This window comes from Lissotriton vulgaris, chromosome 7, assembly GCF_964263255.1.
Source record: "Lissotriton vulgaris chromosome 7, aLisVul1.2, whole genome shotgun sequence".
NCBI lineage: Eukaryota > Metazoa > Chordata > Amphibia > Caudata > Salamandridae > Lissotriton > Lissotriton vulgaris.
In genome coordinates this window covers 234,265,272-234,286,345 of record NC_141695.1, presented here as the reverse complement: position 1 = coordinate 234,286,345, position 21,074 = coordinate 234,265,272, and the positions used below count along the sequence as shown (strand labels likewise).

The following is a 21,074-nucleotide window of genomic DNA, read 5'->3' as shown; positions in this document are numbered from 1 at the left end:
CGAGCAAGACTGTGACTTGTCCGTTTTGCCCATCTTGATACATGTCCCCGATACACCAGCAGCACATAGACTAGGGTCCAGCTGAGGCATGCAGAACTACTACTGGTTATGTAGCCGATATCACCGATATGTTGAAAGGGCTATCCCATAGACCTCAGGTCCAGGTAGCAACAGGACCAATTCCCTGTCTTAGCAGCACACCTTCAGTGTTTAATGACCAGGCACACCAGTGTGGCTTACCCATGCATCAGCAGGCGAGGGACACTAGCAGCAGGCCCGCTATATTTCACCTGCACAGTCTGTAGTCCAGGCTCTGATATGTACCATGGGCCAGTGCTCACCCACACTGTGCAGCCTCAACCGCACCCAGCACAGTACTTCACACACAAGGCAGGCCCCCGGTTCTATCAGATGCACTCCATAGGATAACAAGGCCTCACCCGGAACTGAAGAAACTCCACCACAGCGAGCCTTGCCGTCACTGCACCCTCCACTGTAGGCCTCGCCGCAGCATCCCAAAGCACCCGGGTCCCACAGTCCACCTCTCTGCACAAGGGTTTGGGCAACGCCTGCTGCTGTTTAGTCTGCTGTCGCCGAACCACCACGCGGAGCCAGCAGCCCTCACGGTGCACCAGCATCCCTCAGCGTCGCTCCTGATATGCAGCTCGAACACAGGCTATGTAAGCCCTGCTGCACCATCAGCACCCACGCCCTCGCACTCACGGCAGGTACAGGTGTGCAGCAGCCCACAGCGCCAGCGAGGCCCAGCGGCACCCCAGGCCTGAGAGTCATGACTCGCAGCTGCCATTTTAAGTCTGCAGACGCTCCGCACCCAAGTCGGATTTCTCCGCTCAGCAACGTTTTTGTGGGAACAAACTTATAGTGTTGTGTAGTTCTCAGTATCGACCCATTTGTGAATGGTAAAATGCCTTTAGGGATGTATCATCCCAAAAGGCATTTGCAAAATAAGGAATCGCAAAAATTGTGATTCCCTATTTTGCGTATGCATGTAAGGAATCACAATTTACGATTAGAATAGATGTGCTGCAACATCCGTTAGACAGTATAGGATATAAATGATTAACAGTACTATGAAAGTAAAAGGATGGTATAGTCCTACCATCTTACTAAAATCCTGAATACATTCAAGTACACAAAACATACAATAAAAGATGCGTACTCCTACGATGTCTCCCTATCTAGATGTACCTACGTGTACATAGCATGGGTGTAGGTGTTAAGCCAAGAATACCTCTAGGATTTAGTCAACCCTATTACCTTATGTGAGAGTGTGGGACCCCGTCCAGGTCTCGAGATGGACACCCTGCGAGAGATGTTAGACCACTGCGAGCTGGAGAGTCTGCATGCAGGAACCTCAGCGTCTCTGGTCAGTGTGTTGGCTGGGAAGTCTCAATCTCCTCTAGCTATCTTAGCAAGATGTGATTTATATAAACCTATAGGTCTCCCCAGGGGACTTACCTTGTTACTGTGTCGGCCTAAGGATGACGTAGGTTCTGAACTTTGTACATAGATTTTATACAGGAGATGGTAGTCCGGCTCTGCTTCCAAGAACCCTCATGCATAATGTATGAGATTTCGAACTAGGGAAAACCCACGTTCTGAATGCAGAGTAATATCCAGGTAAAAGGTCAGTCCCTGTAAACCGTGACAAGTGTAATGTAGGGAGAGAATATAGGTGAGGGGTAACAAGTTTACCGAGGCCTATATTATAGTACCTATATGGAATATAACAGTAGACAGTCGCCTGGGCTCTGTGGTAGCACTATGGCACATATAACATCGCTGGATGCCATGTAGTTGGCAGGATTCTAGTCGGATAGGAGATTCAGCCGGCAGAGCTGCACTATGGCGCAGCCATCTTGCTGCGCGCCCTCTATCACCCCCAAACTCCAAAAAGCTTGGCATGACAAAAAGGCTGTCTTGACTGTTTACCAGCCAAGCAGAAAATATGGGTGTTAGAGCCTGTGGCCCCAGCAGCTCTCCAAGAGAAATGGAGTGGACCCCAAACTATACACGAGCAAAAGGTTGAGGTTACCTACGTGGTGGACCTAGGTACTCCAAGAAGTCTCCATAGGGTACTTCATGTGAACCGCCTGAAACCTTTTGTGGACAGGGCTGACATGGGCTTGCTCATGGCACTGATGAGGGACAGGAGGAAGAAAGCGACACTCTCCCTGATCTCCTCTCTCAGAACCTGAAGCAAACTGATTGCAGGCAAGTTCTCAACCAGTACAGGCATATGTTCCCCTTGACACTCTGTCAGACCACCTGGTGTACTCATGAAGTGGACACAGGTGAAAATCTGGCTGTTAAGAATAAAGTCTACCAGCAGCCTGACCATGTCAGTGATTGCATCAGGATAGAGGTTCAAAAGATGCTGGAATTAGAAGTTGCTGAGCCCTCAGATAGCACTTGAGTTAGCCCAGTAGTCCTAGTACTCAAACCTCACACCAAGGGCCCGATTCACAGAATGAACTTAAGACTCAACCCTAAACTTACTACTATTTTGGTATTCACAGAATGCACTTACTACTTTGGCATTCACAGAATGAACTTACTACTTTTGGTATTCACAGAAGTTAGGATTTTGTCTTAAGTTTGTCTTAAGACAAACTTAAGACAGACTTAAGACAGACTTAAGACAAAATCCTAACTTCTGTGAATACCACAAGTAGTAAATTTATTCTGTGAATGTCAAAAGTAGTAAGTGCATTCTGTGAATACCAACATAGTAGTAAGTTTAGGATTGAGTCTTAAATTCATTCTGTGAATCGGGCCCCAAGAGTGGAAAACGAGAAATTAGGATTTGTATAGACTACAGAGGTCTCAATGCAGTCTCTAGGACTGAAGCTCATCCAATCCCAGGGCAAATGAACGTATAGATACTTTGGCCACAGCCAATTGTCTGAGTACATTTGACCTAACCGCTGGCTACTGGCAAATCAGACTAGCTTAGGATGCCAAGCCAAAGACAGCGGGCCCGATTCACAGAACTAACTTAAACAAAATCCTAAACTTACTACCTTTTTTGTATTCACAGAAGGCACTTACTCACTTCGGTATTCACAGAAGTTAGTAGTCCTAACTTTAGGACTCCTAAATGCCTTCTGTGAATACTGAAAGTCTTAAAATTAGGATTTTCTCAATTTCGTAGTAGTAAAGTTAGGACTCCTAACTTTAGGACTCGGTATTCACATAAGGCATTTAGGAGTCCTAAAATTAGGAGTCCTAAAGTAAGGCGTCCTAACTTTACTACTACTAAATTGAGAGAAATCCTAACTTTAAGACTTTCAGCATTCACAGAAGGCATTTAGGAGTCCTAAAGGTAGGACTCCTAACTTTACTACTCCTAAACTAAGAAAAATCCTAACTTTAGGACTTTCGATATTCACAGAAGGCAGTTAGGAGTCTTAAAGTTAGGACTCCTAACTTCTGTGAATACCGAAATGAGTAAGTGTCTTCTGTGAATACCAAAATGAGTAAGTGCCTTCTGTGAATACGAAAATGGTAGTAAGTTTAGGATTTTGTCTTACGTTAGTTCTATGAATCGGGCCCAGCATTCTCAACCCCTAGTGGGCATTATCAATTTATTGTGATACCCTTTGGTCTGAAGAATGCACCTGTCACATTCCAGAAGTTGGTGCTTAAAGTCCAACAAGTCTGGAAGCCTATAGTACAGCATATGTGGATGATATCACTGGGCCCGATTCACAGAACTAACTTAAGACAAAATCCTAAACTTACTATTTTTGGTATTCACAGAAGTTAGGATTTTGTCTTAAGTTTGTCTTAAGACAGACTTAAGACAAAATCCTAACTTAAGTCTGTCTTAGGTCTGTCCTAAGCCTGTCTTAAGTTTGTCTTAAGACAAACGTAAGACAAAATCCTAACTTCTGTGAATACCAAAAGTAGTAGGTTAAGGATTTTGTCTTAAGTTAGTTCTGTGAATCGGGCCCCTAGTCTTTAGCTTCACCTGGGAGGATCACTTGGTCCACCTCAAGAATTTTCTGAATTCTCTGCAGACTGCAGGCCACACTATCAAGGCCACTAAGTGCCAGTTGGGGCAGAGCAAGGTTGTGTATTTGGGCCACTTGGTAGATGGAGGCCATGTTCAACCTTTACAGAGCAAAATCCAGACCATAATGGAATGAATTGCCCTACTACCCAGACTCAGGTCAGAGCTTTCCGGTCAGGTCTTGGGCCTGACTGGGTATTACAGACTATTTGTGAAGGGCTATGGGTCAATTGTGACTCCCCTGAATAATCTGACATCAAAGAAAATGCCCAAGAAAGATCAGTGGACAGTAAGCTGTCAAAAGGCATTTGATGACCTCAGGCATGCCATGTGCACTGCTCCCATTCTGGAAAGTCCTGCTTACTCTAAAACTTTCATTGTTCATACAGATGCATCTGAGTAAGGGCTAGGGGCTGTATTATCACAACTTAATGCAGAGGGCCAGGATCAACCAATAGCTTTCATCAGTAGAAGGTTGACCCCTGGGAGAAACGTTGGTCAGCCATTGGAAGGGAGACCTCTGCTGTGGTCTGGCCCCTAAAGAAGCTGAGGCCATACCTGTTTGGTATTCACTTCATTGCTCAGACAGACCACAAGCCCCTCTTATGGCTTAAACAGATGAAGGGTGAAAACCCCACATTTTTTAGGTGGTCCACCGGGGTGGACTATTCAGTGTAACATATTGGGAGTAACCATGCCAATGTATATGGACTCTCCAGATATTTCCACTTAGAAAATGAAGACTCAACTGGGCAAGGTTAGTCTCATCTCCCTACATTCGGTGGGGGGTGAGGGAGTGTAGCAAAGCAGGATCTTCTTTTATGGTTACCCCCACATTTTTCCTGGTGCTATGGTGTTTATGACTAGCCTGGCTGGGATCCTGCTAATCAGGACCCCAGCATCTGTGCTTTCTCTCCTAAGTTGCTATGATAAGCACTTAAGAACATTCCAGATAGGCTACTGGTGCGCCCTTATAAGTCCCTAATAAATGGTACTGAGGTACCCAGGGCATAAGTACACCAGGGGTCCCGTAAGAACTGCAGCATGTATTATGCCATCCATGATGGACCACCTAAACTGTGACAACAGACCGGCCATTGCAGCTGTGTAAGCTGTTGCTAGCACCACGTTCTAAAAGATATAGGTTTACCTATATCTGAGGTCACTACACTAAAACTTATAAGTCACCCTGAAGGCAGTCCTTTCAATCCTGGAGGCAGGGTGCTCAGTTCTAAGTGTGAGGTTGCCCCTACATGAGTGGGTCAACCTACAACCTTCGTAGTCCATTCTCCCAGGTTGTAAGTGCAGCATCCATTTAGATATTTAGAGTGGCCTTGTGTCATTAAGCGATGGCTAACCATAGACGGTGTGGGAGGTATGATTCCATGCACCGCAATGCTCCTTTGGGAGACCTTTGGTGCTGCTGGTACCAGTCTTCCAATTGCTCTAGTACTGCGACAGGGTATGGACAGAGAGAGCGGGGCTCCTTTCCCTAAGCTGTTGCCATGTAGAGGTGTGCCCACTTAGCCAATAACCTTGGATAGCTCCAATAATACTCTTAGACCTGGCACCTTGTCATGGGTCTCCCTTCCATTTTCCATGTGTTTTGCTGGTAATAGATGCTTTGGGCACTGTGCCACTACTGTCCAGTGCCACAGTGCCACATTGCAAGTGCTCCCTATGGTAAATTGACGTATGGATTAGTGACTCCATGATTGGTTGATTTGGTTTACTGGCCAGACCCTTGTACAGTGCACTGCAGGTGCCCAGGGCTGGTAAATCAGATGCTGCTGGTGGGCTTGCAGCACTGGTTGTGCCCCCCACAGAAGCAGCCTGTAAAAGAGTGTCTCAGGTCTGCCATTGCAGAGCCTGTGTGCAGTCTGGTACTGCCATGTTGACTGGGCAAGTGCACCCACTCGCCATTCCCTAAACCTTCCATTTTTTGCATATTAATGACCCCTATGGTAGGCCCAAGGGCATGGTGCATTGTAGGTAAAAGGTAGGACATGCCCTGATGTGTGTGGCATGTCCCAATAGTGAATTACAGCCATTTTCGTTTTTCACTATTGCAAGGCTACCTGTTCCTCATAGGCCAGAATTGACACTTTGATTATTACATCTTAAAATCCTAACTGACTCGGGGGACTGGGTAGAAATTCGAGTTTAGTATGCCTGAACTCAGAATGACAAAACACATATTTTAGTGAAGTTGGTTTTAACATTCTGTTTTTGAAAATACCACTTTTAGAAAGTAGGTATTTTCTTGTCTAACCATCCAAGCCTGCCTCTGCTAGGTTGTGTATTCCTTGTATGAAGTTTGAGTGACAGGGGCTGGGGGATTCCAGGAGACAGGGTGAGTCAGCACAGGGCTGAATAGAGAGATCTGCATGCAGATGGGTCGGAGGAGTTGCACCTGGGACCTGAATAGGGCTGTGCCTTCCCTCCACAATGCTGGCTCCACCTCCCGTGGTGCATCTGATGTCTCTGCCCTGCACTGTGAAAGGAAAGAAGGAGAAAAGTAAACAGAGTGCTCCAGAACTGAGCAGAACTGGTTTGGACTAGGCAAAAGCCGCTCTGCCTTCAGAGAACACAGAGAAAATGTGTGTAACAAGCATTTGCAATGCAGTAGGTCTCGCATTAATTAAGTTTGAGCTATTGGCACTGCTAAATATTGCAACACCAATTGCAACAAAAGTCTATAATTTGTAGGCCACAAAAAGTGTATTTATTTTTGTAGAAATCGTGGCATGCTGCACTTTAGATGAATATGTTTAAAAGTAAAATGTGTCATACTGCGATTGCTTCAATAGTTAATTGTGGATGCGTTAACAATTGATGTGTGCACTGATGGCTGGTAGTGTGTGTGCCTGTAGAAATTGTGCACTGATGGCTGGTGGTGTGTGTGCCTGGTGGAAGTGTGCACTGCCGGCTGGTGGTGAGTGTGCCTGGTGGAAGCGTACACTGACAGCTGGTGGTGTGTGTGCCTGGTGGAAGTGTGCACTGACGGCTGGTGGTGTGTGCCTGGTGAAAGCGTGCACTGACAGCTGGTGAGGTGTGCCTGGTGAAAGCGTGCACTGACAGCTGGTGGTGTGTGTGTGCCTGGTGAAAGCGTGCATTGACGCCTGGTGCTGTGCGCCTGGTGGAAGCGTGCAATGACGACTGATGGTGTCTGTGTCTGGTGAAATTGTGCACTGACGTGGTTGTGTGGTTATGTGTCTTGTTGCATGTGTGGTTGTGGGTGTGGGTGTGGGAGTGGTGGGGTGGGTGTGGTGGTTTGGGTGTGGTGGTGTGGGTGTAGTTGTGTGTATGGCTGTTTGTGTTGTGTGTGTGGTTGTGTGTGTGGTTGTGTGTGTGTGGTTGTGGGTGTGTGGTTGTGTGTGTGGTTGTGTGTGTGTGGTTGTATGTGTGTGGTTGTGTGTGTGGTTGTGTGCTGTTGTGGGTGTGGTTGTGGGTTTGGTTATGGGTGTGGTGGTGTGGGTGTGGTGGTGTGTGTGTGGTTGTGTGTGTGTTTGGGTGTGTGGTTATGGTTGTGTGTGTGGTTATGGTTGTGTGTGTGGTTGTGTGTGTGTGTGGTTGTGTGTATGGTTGTGGTTGTGTGTGTGGTTGTATGTGTGTGGTTGTATGTGTGTGGTTGTATGTGTGGTTGTGTGTGCGGTTGTGTGTGCGGTTGTGTGTGTGTGGTTTTAAGTTGGATATATTGTAAGTGCCTGTGGAGTTTTGCCAATTGTGGGGGCAGGGAGTATCACAGACGGAAGCCCTCGAGCATCGCCCAGCCGCAGTAGCACCCCCGAGATTGAACACAATAGCGAGACTTTGTTATCAGTGGGGAAAGTGCACACTGGACAGGACACGTAGGACAGTGCACAGAGGTGGTGCATTCAGGGTAGTGCACGCAGGACCATGCACACAGGAAGGTACACAGGACGATGCACTCATGCCGTTGCACACATACTTTTGCACACAAGCCAGTGCACACAGGACAATGAACACAGGAGGGTGCACACTGGGCGGCTGGTGTGTAGCTCTTGCGACTGACCGGCTGCATGTGAGCTAAATGTACCAAGTCTGAAGTGTGACTGGGGAAGAGGGGGTGGGCGGTGAGCCCGGGGCCAAGGTTGTGTGTCTTACACTGAATAACCTTGCCTCCAAGATGAAGCATTCTGCCTTTAATGTGCTAATTACTGACTCACTTATAAGAGAGATTGAAAGAAACTGCTTAGTCCGCTTTAGCCAGAAATGTAGAGACTAAAAACTGTGCCCCCACCTATACACAGACACACAACAGAAAGATGCTGCACGCAAAGCCAATAAGTCTCGCATTTGAGGCCTAAAAAGTGTTTAGCTAGAGTTATTGGTTTAGCCAATGTGTTTAAACTGTAAGGGCTGAGACACTGTTAAGCAGCCCAGCAAGTCCTAATTCAATAAACAAAAACAATGCTAGTAAAAAACTGTGTGTTTCTCCTGTAAGTATTCCATTGACTGAGTACGTTTTATTCTTAATTATAAATAAATTCCTATCACACTATCATGCCAGCTAAGCACAGTCCGAAGTATGTATTGAAAATAAACTGTAAATGCAATCAGCAGTGTGTGTTTATTTCCAAAAATCGTTTCTTATATAAAAATTCCAATGGTTGGGCATGTGTAGTTCTACAATATAAATACATTTAGAAACCTCAATCCTGTCAGCTAAGCACTTTCACAAACATATATTTAAATTAAATCACAGTATCCAAATGGCCCTTTAGCAAATGGAGGAGATACCGTGATATTACGTGTGAAAAGCTGAAAGGGCTGGCACAACGTCAGTGGCACAACAAGTTCTGCTTTATGTGGAGTAAAATGCCATAATTATACGAGCCTTTTGCAAATTTTGTGCAAAGTATACAGTATACTAAAATGCAAACAATGTACCATCCACTGACAGCATGTCAGCCCTTTGAGCGTTTCAGGCAGACATAATATGTACTCCTTTTGATAAAACAAGCTTAGACGAGGTGTAAACATGTAAAATGTGGTGCTGTTCATTAAAAAGAAACCATGTTGCACTACACTCCATTCAACATCTGGTGAAATATGAAATTGCAGAGGTCATAAGAAATCGAAGGGCTTTAACAGTCAATGTCTCACAAAACAAGTTGCCGTGAATTGCTTTTGAAGGACAGGCAACGCTGGGAGGAGGGCTGATTCTGCGGAGCGCGTGAAGTGGCAGAGGGGGGCAGAGCATTCCTTTGAAGTCTGAAGCTCTCGGCGGGTCTGATGCGATGATGCGAGGCGGCTGGGGTGAAGTGGGGGGAGCAAATGGCAAGAGCGCGTGCACGGGAACATGCACTGCTTTGTAAAAATGCACTAAATAATAATTAAAAAAATAATAATAAGCTTCAGAGGACCTTCTCAACCCCTCCCTCGACATCCAACGTGGGACAGCTCATGTCTTCCACAGCATCAGCTGGTCCTCACATTTGCAGTTTCAAGGTCACTGTCAGCTCTCCTGCAACACCCAACATCGGTGGGCATTCGTCTCCCATGCCTCCTGGTCACTCCTGAATGGTAGAGACTCTATCCCCTCTTCTTGCAGGTTCTTCACAGCTTGAATCTACCTTTGGGTTCCACTGGACAGTTTCTCCTTCTCCAGCAGTGACATCTTCCTGCAGTCCTCATTTAGTTCGACTGCGGTTTCTGACACCACTTCACACCAACGCACCCAGCTTCCCTGGTGTAGGTAACCTCGTTCCTTTCACAGGTGGGGTTGCTCTCCAATCTTCTGTTTTCCACTGGGTTTCTTCAGGGACTGCTGGGAAGGGTCCATCTTCTTTAACATTGCAACCTTGACTTACCAATTGACTTGAATTGAGCGTGCGGTCGTGTTCACACTCTCCACACAGCCTCCGTGGGGTTTCTGGGTACTTACCTCGGGTCTCCAGTACTTTTACATCCTCTGGGTACAGTCTTGACTCGAGCCATGGTTCGCATACCACTATTTTAGTATATGGTTTGGTCTCCCCCTGGCGACCACTGTATTTCAGTGCTACATGCCTGTTTTTAGTGCAGAATATTGTATGCAAAGCATATATATTTCCGGTTAGGAGAAATGTGTATAGGTTAGTGAGTGTCTTATAATAAATACATATTTATATAAATACTCTGTGTGGTACTTTTTCACTTAATCTATATGAATAAGATTATGTTCTGGTACAACAGCTGCTTTACACTCCTTCAGGACTAAGCCTAAAGGCTGCTATCCACAGCTACCACTTAGAGAGCTTTCTAAGGTTGTCTAAGACCAGTAAAATTCCCAGAAGGGTTGCCTGGATTTGTGCAGGGTGTCCACTTACATAAGTGTGCATCATATTCTAACCCAGCTTCTCACAGATACCAAAACCCAGAGGGTTGGCTTCCACCAGACTAGGTCCAGACACTGCGTCTGTCCAGGGTTCAGTCACAAATATTATGTTACTTTGCTGGCTCTCTATGAGCTTGGCACACTCTAGACTGTGCTTTACCAATGATCTACCATTTAAGTAAGGCACAGCATAGATGTTTATCTCTTGTCTCCTTTATAGTGGTTGGCTGTGTCCCTGATTGAAACTAAGTCTCTAGACCCTTTCCTAATCAGCATAGGATAAGTGGCCTTGCAAACAGTGGAGGAGGGTTTTCCCCCTGGTCTCCCCTGGCCAATTCCTTCTGTACAACTCCATTCTTGCGGCTGTGGGCGTCAAATGGGGTGACATGTTTTCATGACCAGCCCATGCATATGACAATACAATTTGTACACGTTATGGGGTAGGGCAAACCTCTTCCACAGCGGTTTTCAGATTCACTGCAACTTACTTTTGTGGCACTACTGGGAAGATAATGTGTGTATGGAAAAAGAATGGGCTGCAATACTATAAATCCTGATCCGAGTCTTCTGCAATGGTCGCTTCTTCCTCATTCAGAATTACATTGTACCTAGGGCCTACCTGCTTAATGTTGCTGATGTGTTTCACCAAATTTGGTGCAGGTTAGTGCTGTTAATCTCTAGACATGTGTTTCTGGATATTATCCTTCATCAGTAGCCATAAAATTGAAATTCATCTGGGGTTGCTGAGAAAGCTGCCACAATCCTCTCAGGTCTCTGTGCCTCTCCCGGGCACACAAGTGGATCTCTAAGAGCTCGTCAGCTCAGTGGCTCAAGGGAGCCTTTTTAAACAGAAAAAGGATTGGAGCACCATGCTTCACCTCCAAGCACAGTTCACCCTTTAGCATCCTGGTAAGTGCAGTACAGCTTAAATGCTTACTTGAAATGTTACTGAAGTGTTTCACCAAAGTTGGTGGAGGTTAGTGCTGTTGATCTCTAGACACATGTAATTCTGGATATTAGTATCCTTCATCAGTAGCGATAAAAATGAAATTCATCTGGGTTTGCTGCGAAAGCTGCCACAATCCTCTCAGGTCTCTGTAACTCTCCCCGGCGCACAGGTGTATCTCCAAGAGCTCATCAGCTCAGCAGCTCAAGGGAGCCTTTATAAACAGAAAGGGGATGGGAGCACACAGCTTCACCTCCAAGCGCAGTTCACCCCTTAGCATCCTGGTAAGTGCAGTTCAGTTTAAACGCTTACTTGAAATTGTGCTGAAGTGTTTCACCAAAGTTGGTGCAGGTTAGTGCTGTTAATCTCTAGACACATATAATTCTGGATATTATCTTTCATCAGTAGAGATAAAAAGAAAATTCATCTGGGGTTGCTGAGAAAGCTGCCACAATCCTCTCTGGCCTCTGTACCTCTCCCTGGCGCGCAGGTGCATCTCCAAGAGCTCGTCAGCGCAGTGGCTCAAGGGAGCCTTTTTAGACAGAAGGGGGATGGGAGCGCACAGCTTCACGGGTGATTGGTTGAGACGGGGAGAGCTGGGAAGTTTAGTTTGGGGAGATTTATTTAGTCTATGTTCCCCCTTTGTTACCAATGTTGCAGCACGCTTCTCGCACTGTCATCATACTGCATACCAGACAATATGTAGTAGGACATGTATATACAGTCAACCGAGGCACTCCTGACCTGGGTGGATACACACTCTATTAGGCATGTACCATCAGACTACTGTTTAGCTATTTCAATATAGCAATGTCACACAGTAATCACTCTGTAGTACAAAAATTGCTGATTGATATTGTATGTTTTGTATCTTTATATTCGTGACGGTATATATGTGACTATTTTGTCAACCCCTCACCTTTGTTCAAAACTTAGTTAAACAGACTCAAACAAAAAAATGAAAACTGTGTCTGAGGGTATTTTTTGCACACAAAAGTCACTGATTAAAATGTGCATCTGACTGCAGCAGACATCATTTTTACAGATCCTGCAATCCATTTTGTTGTCACGGTAGTTTTCTGAGGGCAAAAATGATGCGAACGAGCATAACCACTCAATTAGAAAAAATATGAGCAATTAAATAACCCATAAATTGGAATTATGAAACATGTTTGCGTAATAACGAAGGTTGCTGAGATATGGTCACACATGGATTCTAAAATCAGGATTTGCAGGAGGAAACACTGCTAATCGGAACATGAACATTTCATATACTACTTACTACAGAATGAGGGCTTTCTCCACTCTTGAATCTCAATGCCAAGGGCTTGGCATGCAGTAACATAGGCAGTGATGGCATTGCAAGTTGCTGTGAAGTGCCCCTTGTACTGACAGGCATCAAAGAGACAGTTGTTGAAGAAGGGTGTTGGGTCAATAGTATCGTAGCATTCACTGAATGGCCCGTTGACCTTGTTGACTACCCCACAATATTGGCCACTCTTGTATTTTTCTTTCTGGGCATCAGTGCACAGCGGGCAGCTCCCAGTGCATTCAGGTGTGCCCCTTGGTATGTCTCTAGCCTTCCTGTCAACAAACTGAACAACACTGGTTGCTTTGACCCTGTTCTTCATGGTCAGATCATCACTGCTAACTTTGTTGTCGTTTCCAAAAAGGCCACCGACTGCATTGGTGTATTTGCTGGGCACTGTGACCGAGACATGGCTGTCCCAGACATATGTAACTTTAACATCAAAGTCGGTCTGGATGATTACTCTTCCTCCGCTGTTGTAACCAACAATTCGGTTAGTTTGATGGTAAAATGGAAGTGCTGTGAGAAGGCCATCCACCTGAAGAAGGAAGAGAAGAGAATACAAGGTCACTTTCCTCGTTTGCTTGCTCACTGGTTGTCACTCCACAATACAAACACCACTCAACACACCCAACAAATAGAGCCAGTTTAGAATACAAGTAATGCAGTGGTTTCGGAGTAGCATTCGACGGACAGAGAGATGATGGTTGAGCCACTTTGGCGATGGGGTGAAAAGCAAATCCATGCAGGCTGAGGGCCGACCCGAAGATACTGAAAGGTCACTACAAGGCATTTAATTAAATATTACACTGTCTTATCCGTCTGATCAAGATAGATATAACATCCTAATGTTTATGTTATCGGTGATTTCATATCAAATACAGGTGCTTCTTACATATCTATAAGTGTGGCATAACTTAGGGCGGCACAGGTGGGTGGTTTTATGGGTGAATGCAAAATTAAATATGTAATACTTGAAAATCCTTTAAAAAATCCTATCATTTGAAACAAAACACTTTACTAAGATAGCCTTTTTCCATTTTTTGTGTGATTTGTGGTTACAAGTGTGGCGTCAAAGTATGTCAAAACGTTTCCCTTGATAGACATGAATCCGATGGTCTCTGTCATTAGAGTGCACGCAGGTATTTCAATATTCAACACAGAATAGAATGGGACATCTTTATTTTGATGAAATTGTCTCACATAACTTTGCAAGAAAGTGAAGGTGAATACCATATTTTTGTACAATGACCCCCTAGCCCATTTTCAAATTTCAAAACATTTTCAAATTAGAATTTCCCTTGCAATTAATAATCCTTTTGGGGTAAATCTAAAGGAATTCCCAAGTATGGGTCTGAATATATACTTATCACACTTAAAGGAATTTGCAGTATCAAAATTGTTTGATCTGTGGTATGAATACTAATTATGTTAGTAGGATTGGGCTCCTTTTGTGTTTGCTCTGCAGGTAACCTTAGATAATGATGCTTCGTAATTCCCAGTTGAAAGATATTGTAGGAAGAGCTCAATTAGCCTCCACTTTGTGATTGGCCAACGTCTACCCCTCCTATGTCTAATGTGCTCTGCCCATTGCTTCACACTACTTCCTATCACACATTTGTGCTTTTTATCCATCTGTTACCAATGTAATTTCCATATCCACCCAGCTCTCGCTCACTATATCAGAGCCCCACTTAGCAAGTTACTGGTATTTAATGATTGGCCCACAGCTCCTGACCTGTCACTCTGTAGGAGAGCGGGTTGAGTGGAAGGTTGCAGCTTCTGTGTCATTGGAAATGTCACATGCCTAAAGGCCTGTGTCGAATCACTGGTTTTCAAAAGACATATTATCCACAGAGGTTTCACACATTTCTGCAAAGAAAGGCGAATGTGATTGGAAAAGAAACAACATACTGTCCTGTGTTCCTCCTGCCAAGGGGAGAAGCAGTTTGGAGTCCTTGGTCATACTTAACACTCACGTTATGAAGACGTTTTGTTTTTGAAACTATTGCTTTAGCTGTCTAAATATTATATTTAGCACATGCCTGACTTTGAGCTGTGTACACGTTTTGTACTGTTTTACCAGGCTAGTGTTACCGAATGCCAAAAATAATTGGCAGTGACAGTTCACTATGTATCCGCTGACTGATGCGGCTCTATACCTACCAGGATCTGGCGAGGGAAGTCTCTGCTGAGGGTTATGTTTATGCCGTAGGCCTCCAGTGTCACCACTTTGGTGTATGAAACTTTCTTGCTTCCTCGGTTGTCATTCTGAACTTTGACTGTGAAATCAGTAAGAGAGGGATCCGTGGTGACTTGGCCAACCAGTTGATACTCGCAGGTGCCCATGAAATCGAATCTATGTCCATCCAAGGTGGTGTAGTGAGGATCTCCACTGCCGGTACAGGTGGAGTAGCTGACTGGGAAGCAGCCTCGAACTCCATTGACCAGCATGCATTTTTCGCTGTCTTTGCATTTGGTATTCCTGCAGACCACCATGCCAAGGGTTGGGTCACACTTACAGCGCTTGTGGCAGTGGTTATCGTACCAGAATTCCTCATTGGGTTTGTAGTAGAAGCCATTGGAGGTGCAGCCGCAGCTTGCTACAGGGACACATTTGTCGACACTAAGGACGTAGCCATCATTACACTGGCAGGTCTCCACGCAGGGGCTAGTGCAGGAGGCAGGGGCATTTGTGTCAGAGCAGCTGGCTGGACAGGCGTTCCCACAGGCCTCATAGTGACTGTTCTCTCCACAGGGAAGTGCTGAAAGAGACAGATAATATATGTTAATTCACTACAACATGAAAACATCACAATAAGAACAGATGAACAGAAAATACAGATCTGCTTTAGAGAAGAACCACAGATGGCATAAAAGGCTGCAGCAGAATACCTGTGGCATTTGATTCCATAAGTAAAATGGCACTGCAATAATAATGCAGTCATGCCCACCTCCTCGCCAGACCTCCCTGTCACAGTCCTTACCACATGAGAGACAAGCAACAAGCATATGGAAAGAAATAGGTCTCCCATTTGCAAGAGTTTAAGCTATTGGCATTGTAAATGACAACACTTTTTATTTATGCGTGTTGAAAATCTGTAAGCGGTGCGTAAACATGCACTGTGTACTTATAGTTGTTGCTTACGAGAAGCCAAAGTAACAGCGAATCTTTTACTGCCTGTCAGGCATCTTGTAAACAAAGACGACAAGTACAAAGAGCGTGTTTACTCACCACTTGCTGGTTTTAAAATCACTTAAATTAAAGGTATTCTAAATGCCAATGCCAATAGCTCAAACTCTCGCAGATGCAAAACTTTTTGCATTGCAAATGCTTGTTTATTTTGACTATATAACCTTACTTTTGGTTTAAGGCTACTAATGTATTTTTGTCATGTGCAGGTTCTCTAAAAATCGAATTAAAAATTAAAGTAACCTAAGATTAAATGAGTAAACATGTTTTAGCTAAACTGGTACATAAAGACCATCTATCATTACTTTTTACACATCATTGAATGTGTTTCAGTGCATTTCCTTTGCATACATTCTTATCAAGCGGAACAGCACACCTCCCCATTCTTGAAACACATTATTTTATTTTCTCTTTTCATTATAGAGAACCCTCACATCTCTGTAGCTTAGTGACTGCACCTAAAACTAGCCCTGGCCGTAGACATTTTGCTGTGATCTGAAAGAGCTTTGTAAGCAAGAGGTATTGGATTAGATGGCGACTTGATGCCTTTGGGCTTAGTAGTGCATTATAAGATTTATTTCATTTCATTTCATTCAGATGCAGGTTTGATTGGTTGCAGGATCACTGTTGGTGGCAGTGTTAATGGTTGCGGGAACAATGCCGGAAGCAGTGTTAGCCAATTGTGTTGAGTATTCATGTCATGGGTGAAGCCCAGAGAGCATGATCAGCCAATGCATGAAGGAAAGGAGTGGTAAGAATGCCTTACGGTCTGCCCTGGTGTAGAGGATGTCTGAAGTTTACACAAAAAGTCATGCCTTTATTGGTCTAGTCCTCTTGGACTGAGTTCAAAAAGCTGAGTGAGTGCTGACACTTTCCTGTGGTAATGCATCCCACCCATTGCTAGTAGGACATTTGCGACACACTCTTTGAGCTCGGTTTCTCATTTCGGGCAGGTAGGCTCAACGGCACATACTTGTGTGCCGGTAACAGCGACTGCATGGTGCTGACTGTAATCGAATACTTCTCTTAAGCGTAAAGGTCACTACCGACTAACTGTTCATTCGTAGATTTTTTAATTTTATAATTTTACCAGCACTTGCTCTTGCAGCCACCTACTGCCCATTCTGTTTTTGGGCACACCGAAGGGTGTATATTTTCTTGAGAAAATGGCCTATCGCATATCATTTGAAATCACAAAGTGGAAGATTTAGGTTGTTAACGAGGTGAATGTTCTGATTTACATTTAAACTGAACTGGTGTAAAAATGCTTTTTTGTTAGAAAATAATGATTTTTTTCTAATAAAAGGAAATTAGGCCCCTAAAAAGAGGTCGTTTTGCATGAATACATTATCTATTTTTGTATCATCTTCTTATATTTCTTTTGAGTTTTATGTTGTGCAAACTCGACCACAGGTATATCAGAGTGCTTTTCATGAGCACCAGTTGCATTACTGACCGGCACATTATTATTTTTTTTCGCCTCGGGGAGTCTAAGTGATTTGCCCAGATTTACCGGATGCTTGAACCGAAGCCGAGACTAGAACCTGCTTCCCCAACGTTAAAGTCGGCTGCTCTGGCAGTTAAGCCACACCCTCTCTGCTTTGCTTAAAGTCATTTAATGAATAAACAAACGAGGTCCACAGACTTACAAAAAAATTCGATTCTTCCTTACTTTAGTCTGAATACCTTGCGTAGTCGCTGGCACAGATATGTACCGTCATGGAAGGCCTCTGCTGGAGAAGATTTCTCTCAGAATAGGTCCCGCCTCAGGATGTGTTTGGAGGAGCTGGAATTTGTTATCCTGCTTCGGTAATTAGAGTACTGAGGCAAGTGCTATGTCAGAGCAGCTGCGCTGAAGCCTGTTTTGGTGGCTCAGAAAAAGACGGTTACTTATCTGCATATGTGAACTGTAAACAACATTTAGGTTAACTCTCTCTGCCTGGTAGAAGGAGTTTGGACGGGCTACAAAACCCACAAATGACTCGGTTGTTTTAAGTTATTGGCAAGCTTCTTCAAGCTGTTGTATGCCCTGGACACACAACTGGCACGCCGACTGCAGTACAGACATCGATGGCCCTTTTATTAGCCCCCTGTGAATGGTGTGCAGTGGCCACCACGCCATTCTGACAAGAAATTAAAGGGAAAGAAAATTAACACGGGAAGCACCTTGTGCCTAAAAAATAAAAGTCGAGTGAAGAACGTGGGAGGAGAGGGCTGCCCAAGGTGAAGGCATGAGGACAAGTCAATTCTCTCATTTATCCATGGGAATATTCTTTTCCAGCTCACCTGCTGCTGCTTGATTCAGCTAGAAACGTGGCACTGGGCGAGCTGGATGGGTGGAAATATTTGTTTTGCAATGTTCAGTGAAACCTAGATTTCAGGAGGCAGCCACACGCTGAATCAGCCCATGAGGAGGCCGGACACAAGGCTATAGTGTGCCCCTAGTAAAGAGGGAATTGATCTCCACTGTCAGGTCAGGCTGCAAGAGGTGTGCTCAGGAAGAAAAAAAAACACATTCCTGGCATTTGTTGCATGAAGGGCTCGGACGAAACAGGGAAAACTCATCCAGTTATCTACATGGGCGAAAGGCAACAGGCCCAGCTCTCATGCGGCAGATGTTTTCAGGGGCTTTGGGGTACTATGGAGTTTTGACTTCAAGGGAAAATGTATAAATTGCACTTTCTAATTTCAAAGTATTTTTATTGAAAATATAATTTGCATATACAATATAATGCAGTGTGACCCATTTACTTGGCTTTAGTGACAGTGGGGACGAAAAAGAAAGAAAGAAGAAGAGAGGAGGGGGGGTTATTGTTCCAGGTGAGCATCTAGGGCTGACCACATCCCCCTTCTTGCTGTGTGGTTGGCTGGTTGATAGTTTGCTGCTATATTGTCCGCCCCTCTCAGGAAGGTTACCCAGTTGAACCAGCGTTTGAAGGAGGCTTTCCCCGTGTCCTTCCAGTTGCCTAGGACTGTTTTGGCAGCGTCAGTGAGCAGAACATCTACTAGGTCACTGTTTTCTTTCGAGTCGAGTGTTGTATCAAGGAAGGCCATGGCGATGCCTGGTAGGCCGCGTGTGGATTGGCTGCCTGTGAGTGCGTCTATCTGCGAAGATACCTCCAGGCACCGGAACAAGAGGAAATGGAGGCCCTAAGTCCAAGTACGGCGAAGAGGAAGACGTCCTCAGATGGCTCGGAACTAGGCGCGGCAGGAGGCCGCTAAAGAGGAAGACAGAGAGACACTTCAATCTCAGGAGAACCAGAATTAATCAGATCGCACAACACATCTACCTCAAATATCTAAACCAACCGCTGTGACACCACCAACATTGTGTCTACCTGAGACACATTACCTACCTCAGTCTCCGCGGTCATGGGCAGAACACCAGCGACATTAACGGGGCTACCATCTCAGTATTTTACACCCTCAGGAGCCAGAACTCTATGCAGATCTCTATGCACAACGTGACGGCAGATACATCCTTTAACACACGCGAACTAAGTCAAAGGAAAGGGGCACCAAGGACTCGGGGGCGGGGGGCGGAGGGCGGGTAGTAATGCTGCCGTTGCACGTTTACAGTACTTTGGCAGGGGGGAGGGGCGGGAGGGCCGGGGGGAGGCTCGGAGGGGGGGACGAACAGCACGAACATTTGCAACTCCGTGGAGATACTCTTTTTCTTTTTTCCTTCTATCCTATCACCATTCCCACACACCCACTAGGGCCCTAAGGGGGGGTCAAGCCAGCACACCAATTAGGAGACAAGGCTGCACAACGTACTCAAAACAAGGCAGAGACCACATAATAAGCGCGGGCACAGGCGAGGGACTCACCACACCATGACTTCACAGCCAACACCCGAGCAGCCACAACTAACATCTGACATTAAGATAGTCTCCATGAACGTCAAAGGTCTTAACCACCTCATAAAACGATGCAAGACACTAGATCACCTAAATAAATTGCACTTTCAACAAGAAAAGCAGCAGACAGCAAGACCGTGAATGAGTGGGAGGCAGGGCCCGGCAGCACAGAGAGGGACCAAGCACAGCAGTGGGCCTGGTGGAGAAATAAAAATAACAAGCATTTGCAATGCAATCGGTCTCACATTTGCAAGAGTTTGAGCTATTGTCATTGTAAAAGACAATGCCTTTTATTTACGTGTTTTGAAAACTTGCAAGTGGTCCGTAAACACGCACTTTGTGCTTATAGTCCTTGCTTATGAGAAGCAAGGCTGGCAGTAAAAGAGGTGCCGTTACTGCCAGCCTTGCTCCTCGAAAGCAGCGACTATAAGTACAAAGTGCGTGTTCACGCACCGCTTGCAGGTTTTCAAAACAGATCAATAAAAGGCATTGTAATTTACAATGCCAATAGCTAAAATTCTTGCAATAGCAAGACCTAATGCATTGCGAATTATTGTTCTTGCTTAACGACTTGTAGCTGGATCCTGCAGCCCTAATGGCCTGTTTGGTGGATTCCCTTTGGAGCAGGCCATGTAGATCTAATTTCCATCCCTTGCATACTTCATTAAACCATAGCATCTTCTAGGGATTATTTTGGTCAGTGTAAGATTTTTTTAAAGTGCAAGGTCTTGAAACAATTGGGATTAGAGAATTTCAGCAAGAGATTGTAGATGCCATTGGTGGCGTTGGGGCGTTGCCCCACTAACTGGCATGGCCACATTCTTCATCATACCCTCCTGACTCGAAATCGGGCCTTCAGGAGTCAGGACGGTGAAGGGGGTGGGGCAGCAAATCTGCAGGGTTGGGTTTGTTGTTTCTGTTTGACTGACAGGCAGCAGCAGCCGGGCAGGTCCAGTGCGCATGTTCGGGTTTGGGCTGTTCATTTTTCTACCTAGCCCTAATATGCGCACTAGTATAGCCTGCATTGCTCTCCATTAGGAGAGCGAGCGAGGGCGAGGGTTGCTAATGGCAAGTGGCCGCAGCCCCTGGTCACCTATGGGCGGGGACAGTCCCTGCTCAAGCCAATCCTGGCGTTACTGGAGCAGCGTCTGGTTTGGCTGAGAAGAGGGGTTGCCACCAGTCACTACGAAGGCGCCAACCCGGACTCCGTCCCAGGTAATATTTCAAGTTTTTTTTTTTTTACTTTCTTTTTAACCCCTGGACCCTCACCCCCACCACGCGAACCGGCTCCTCACACCCCCTGCCCGACCGACCCCCTCACCCCCTGCCCGACCCACCCCCTCACCCCCCGCGTGACCCACCCCCCTCACCCCACGCGACAAACCCC

General features: G+C 45.4%; 1 protein-coding gene across 1 annotated transcript in view; it reads right to left on the bottom strand.

Annotated features, from left to right (window-relative positions):
- The window catches only part of LOC147701272 (IgGFc-binding protein-like), a 901,303-nt gene that overhangs the window by 200,202 nt on the left and 680,027 nt on the right, over positions 1-21,074 (bottom strand). Inside the window, exons 33-34 of the mRNA XM_086929332.1 lie at positions 14,801-15,399; positions 12,608-13,172 (exon numbers count right to left, since the gene is read on the bottom strand). Coding sequence (XP_086785458.1) covers positions 12,608-13,172; positions 14,801-15,399 — 1,164 coding nt within the window. The remainder of the gene's footprint in view (positions 1-12,607; positions 13,173-14,800; positions 15,400-21,074) is intronic.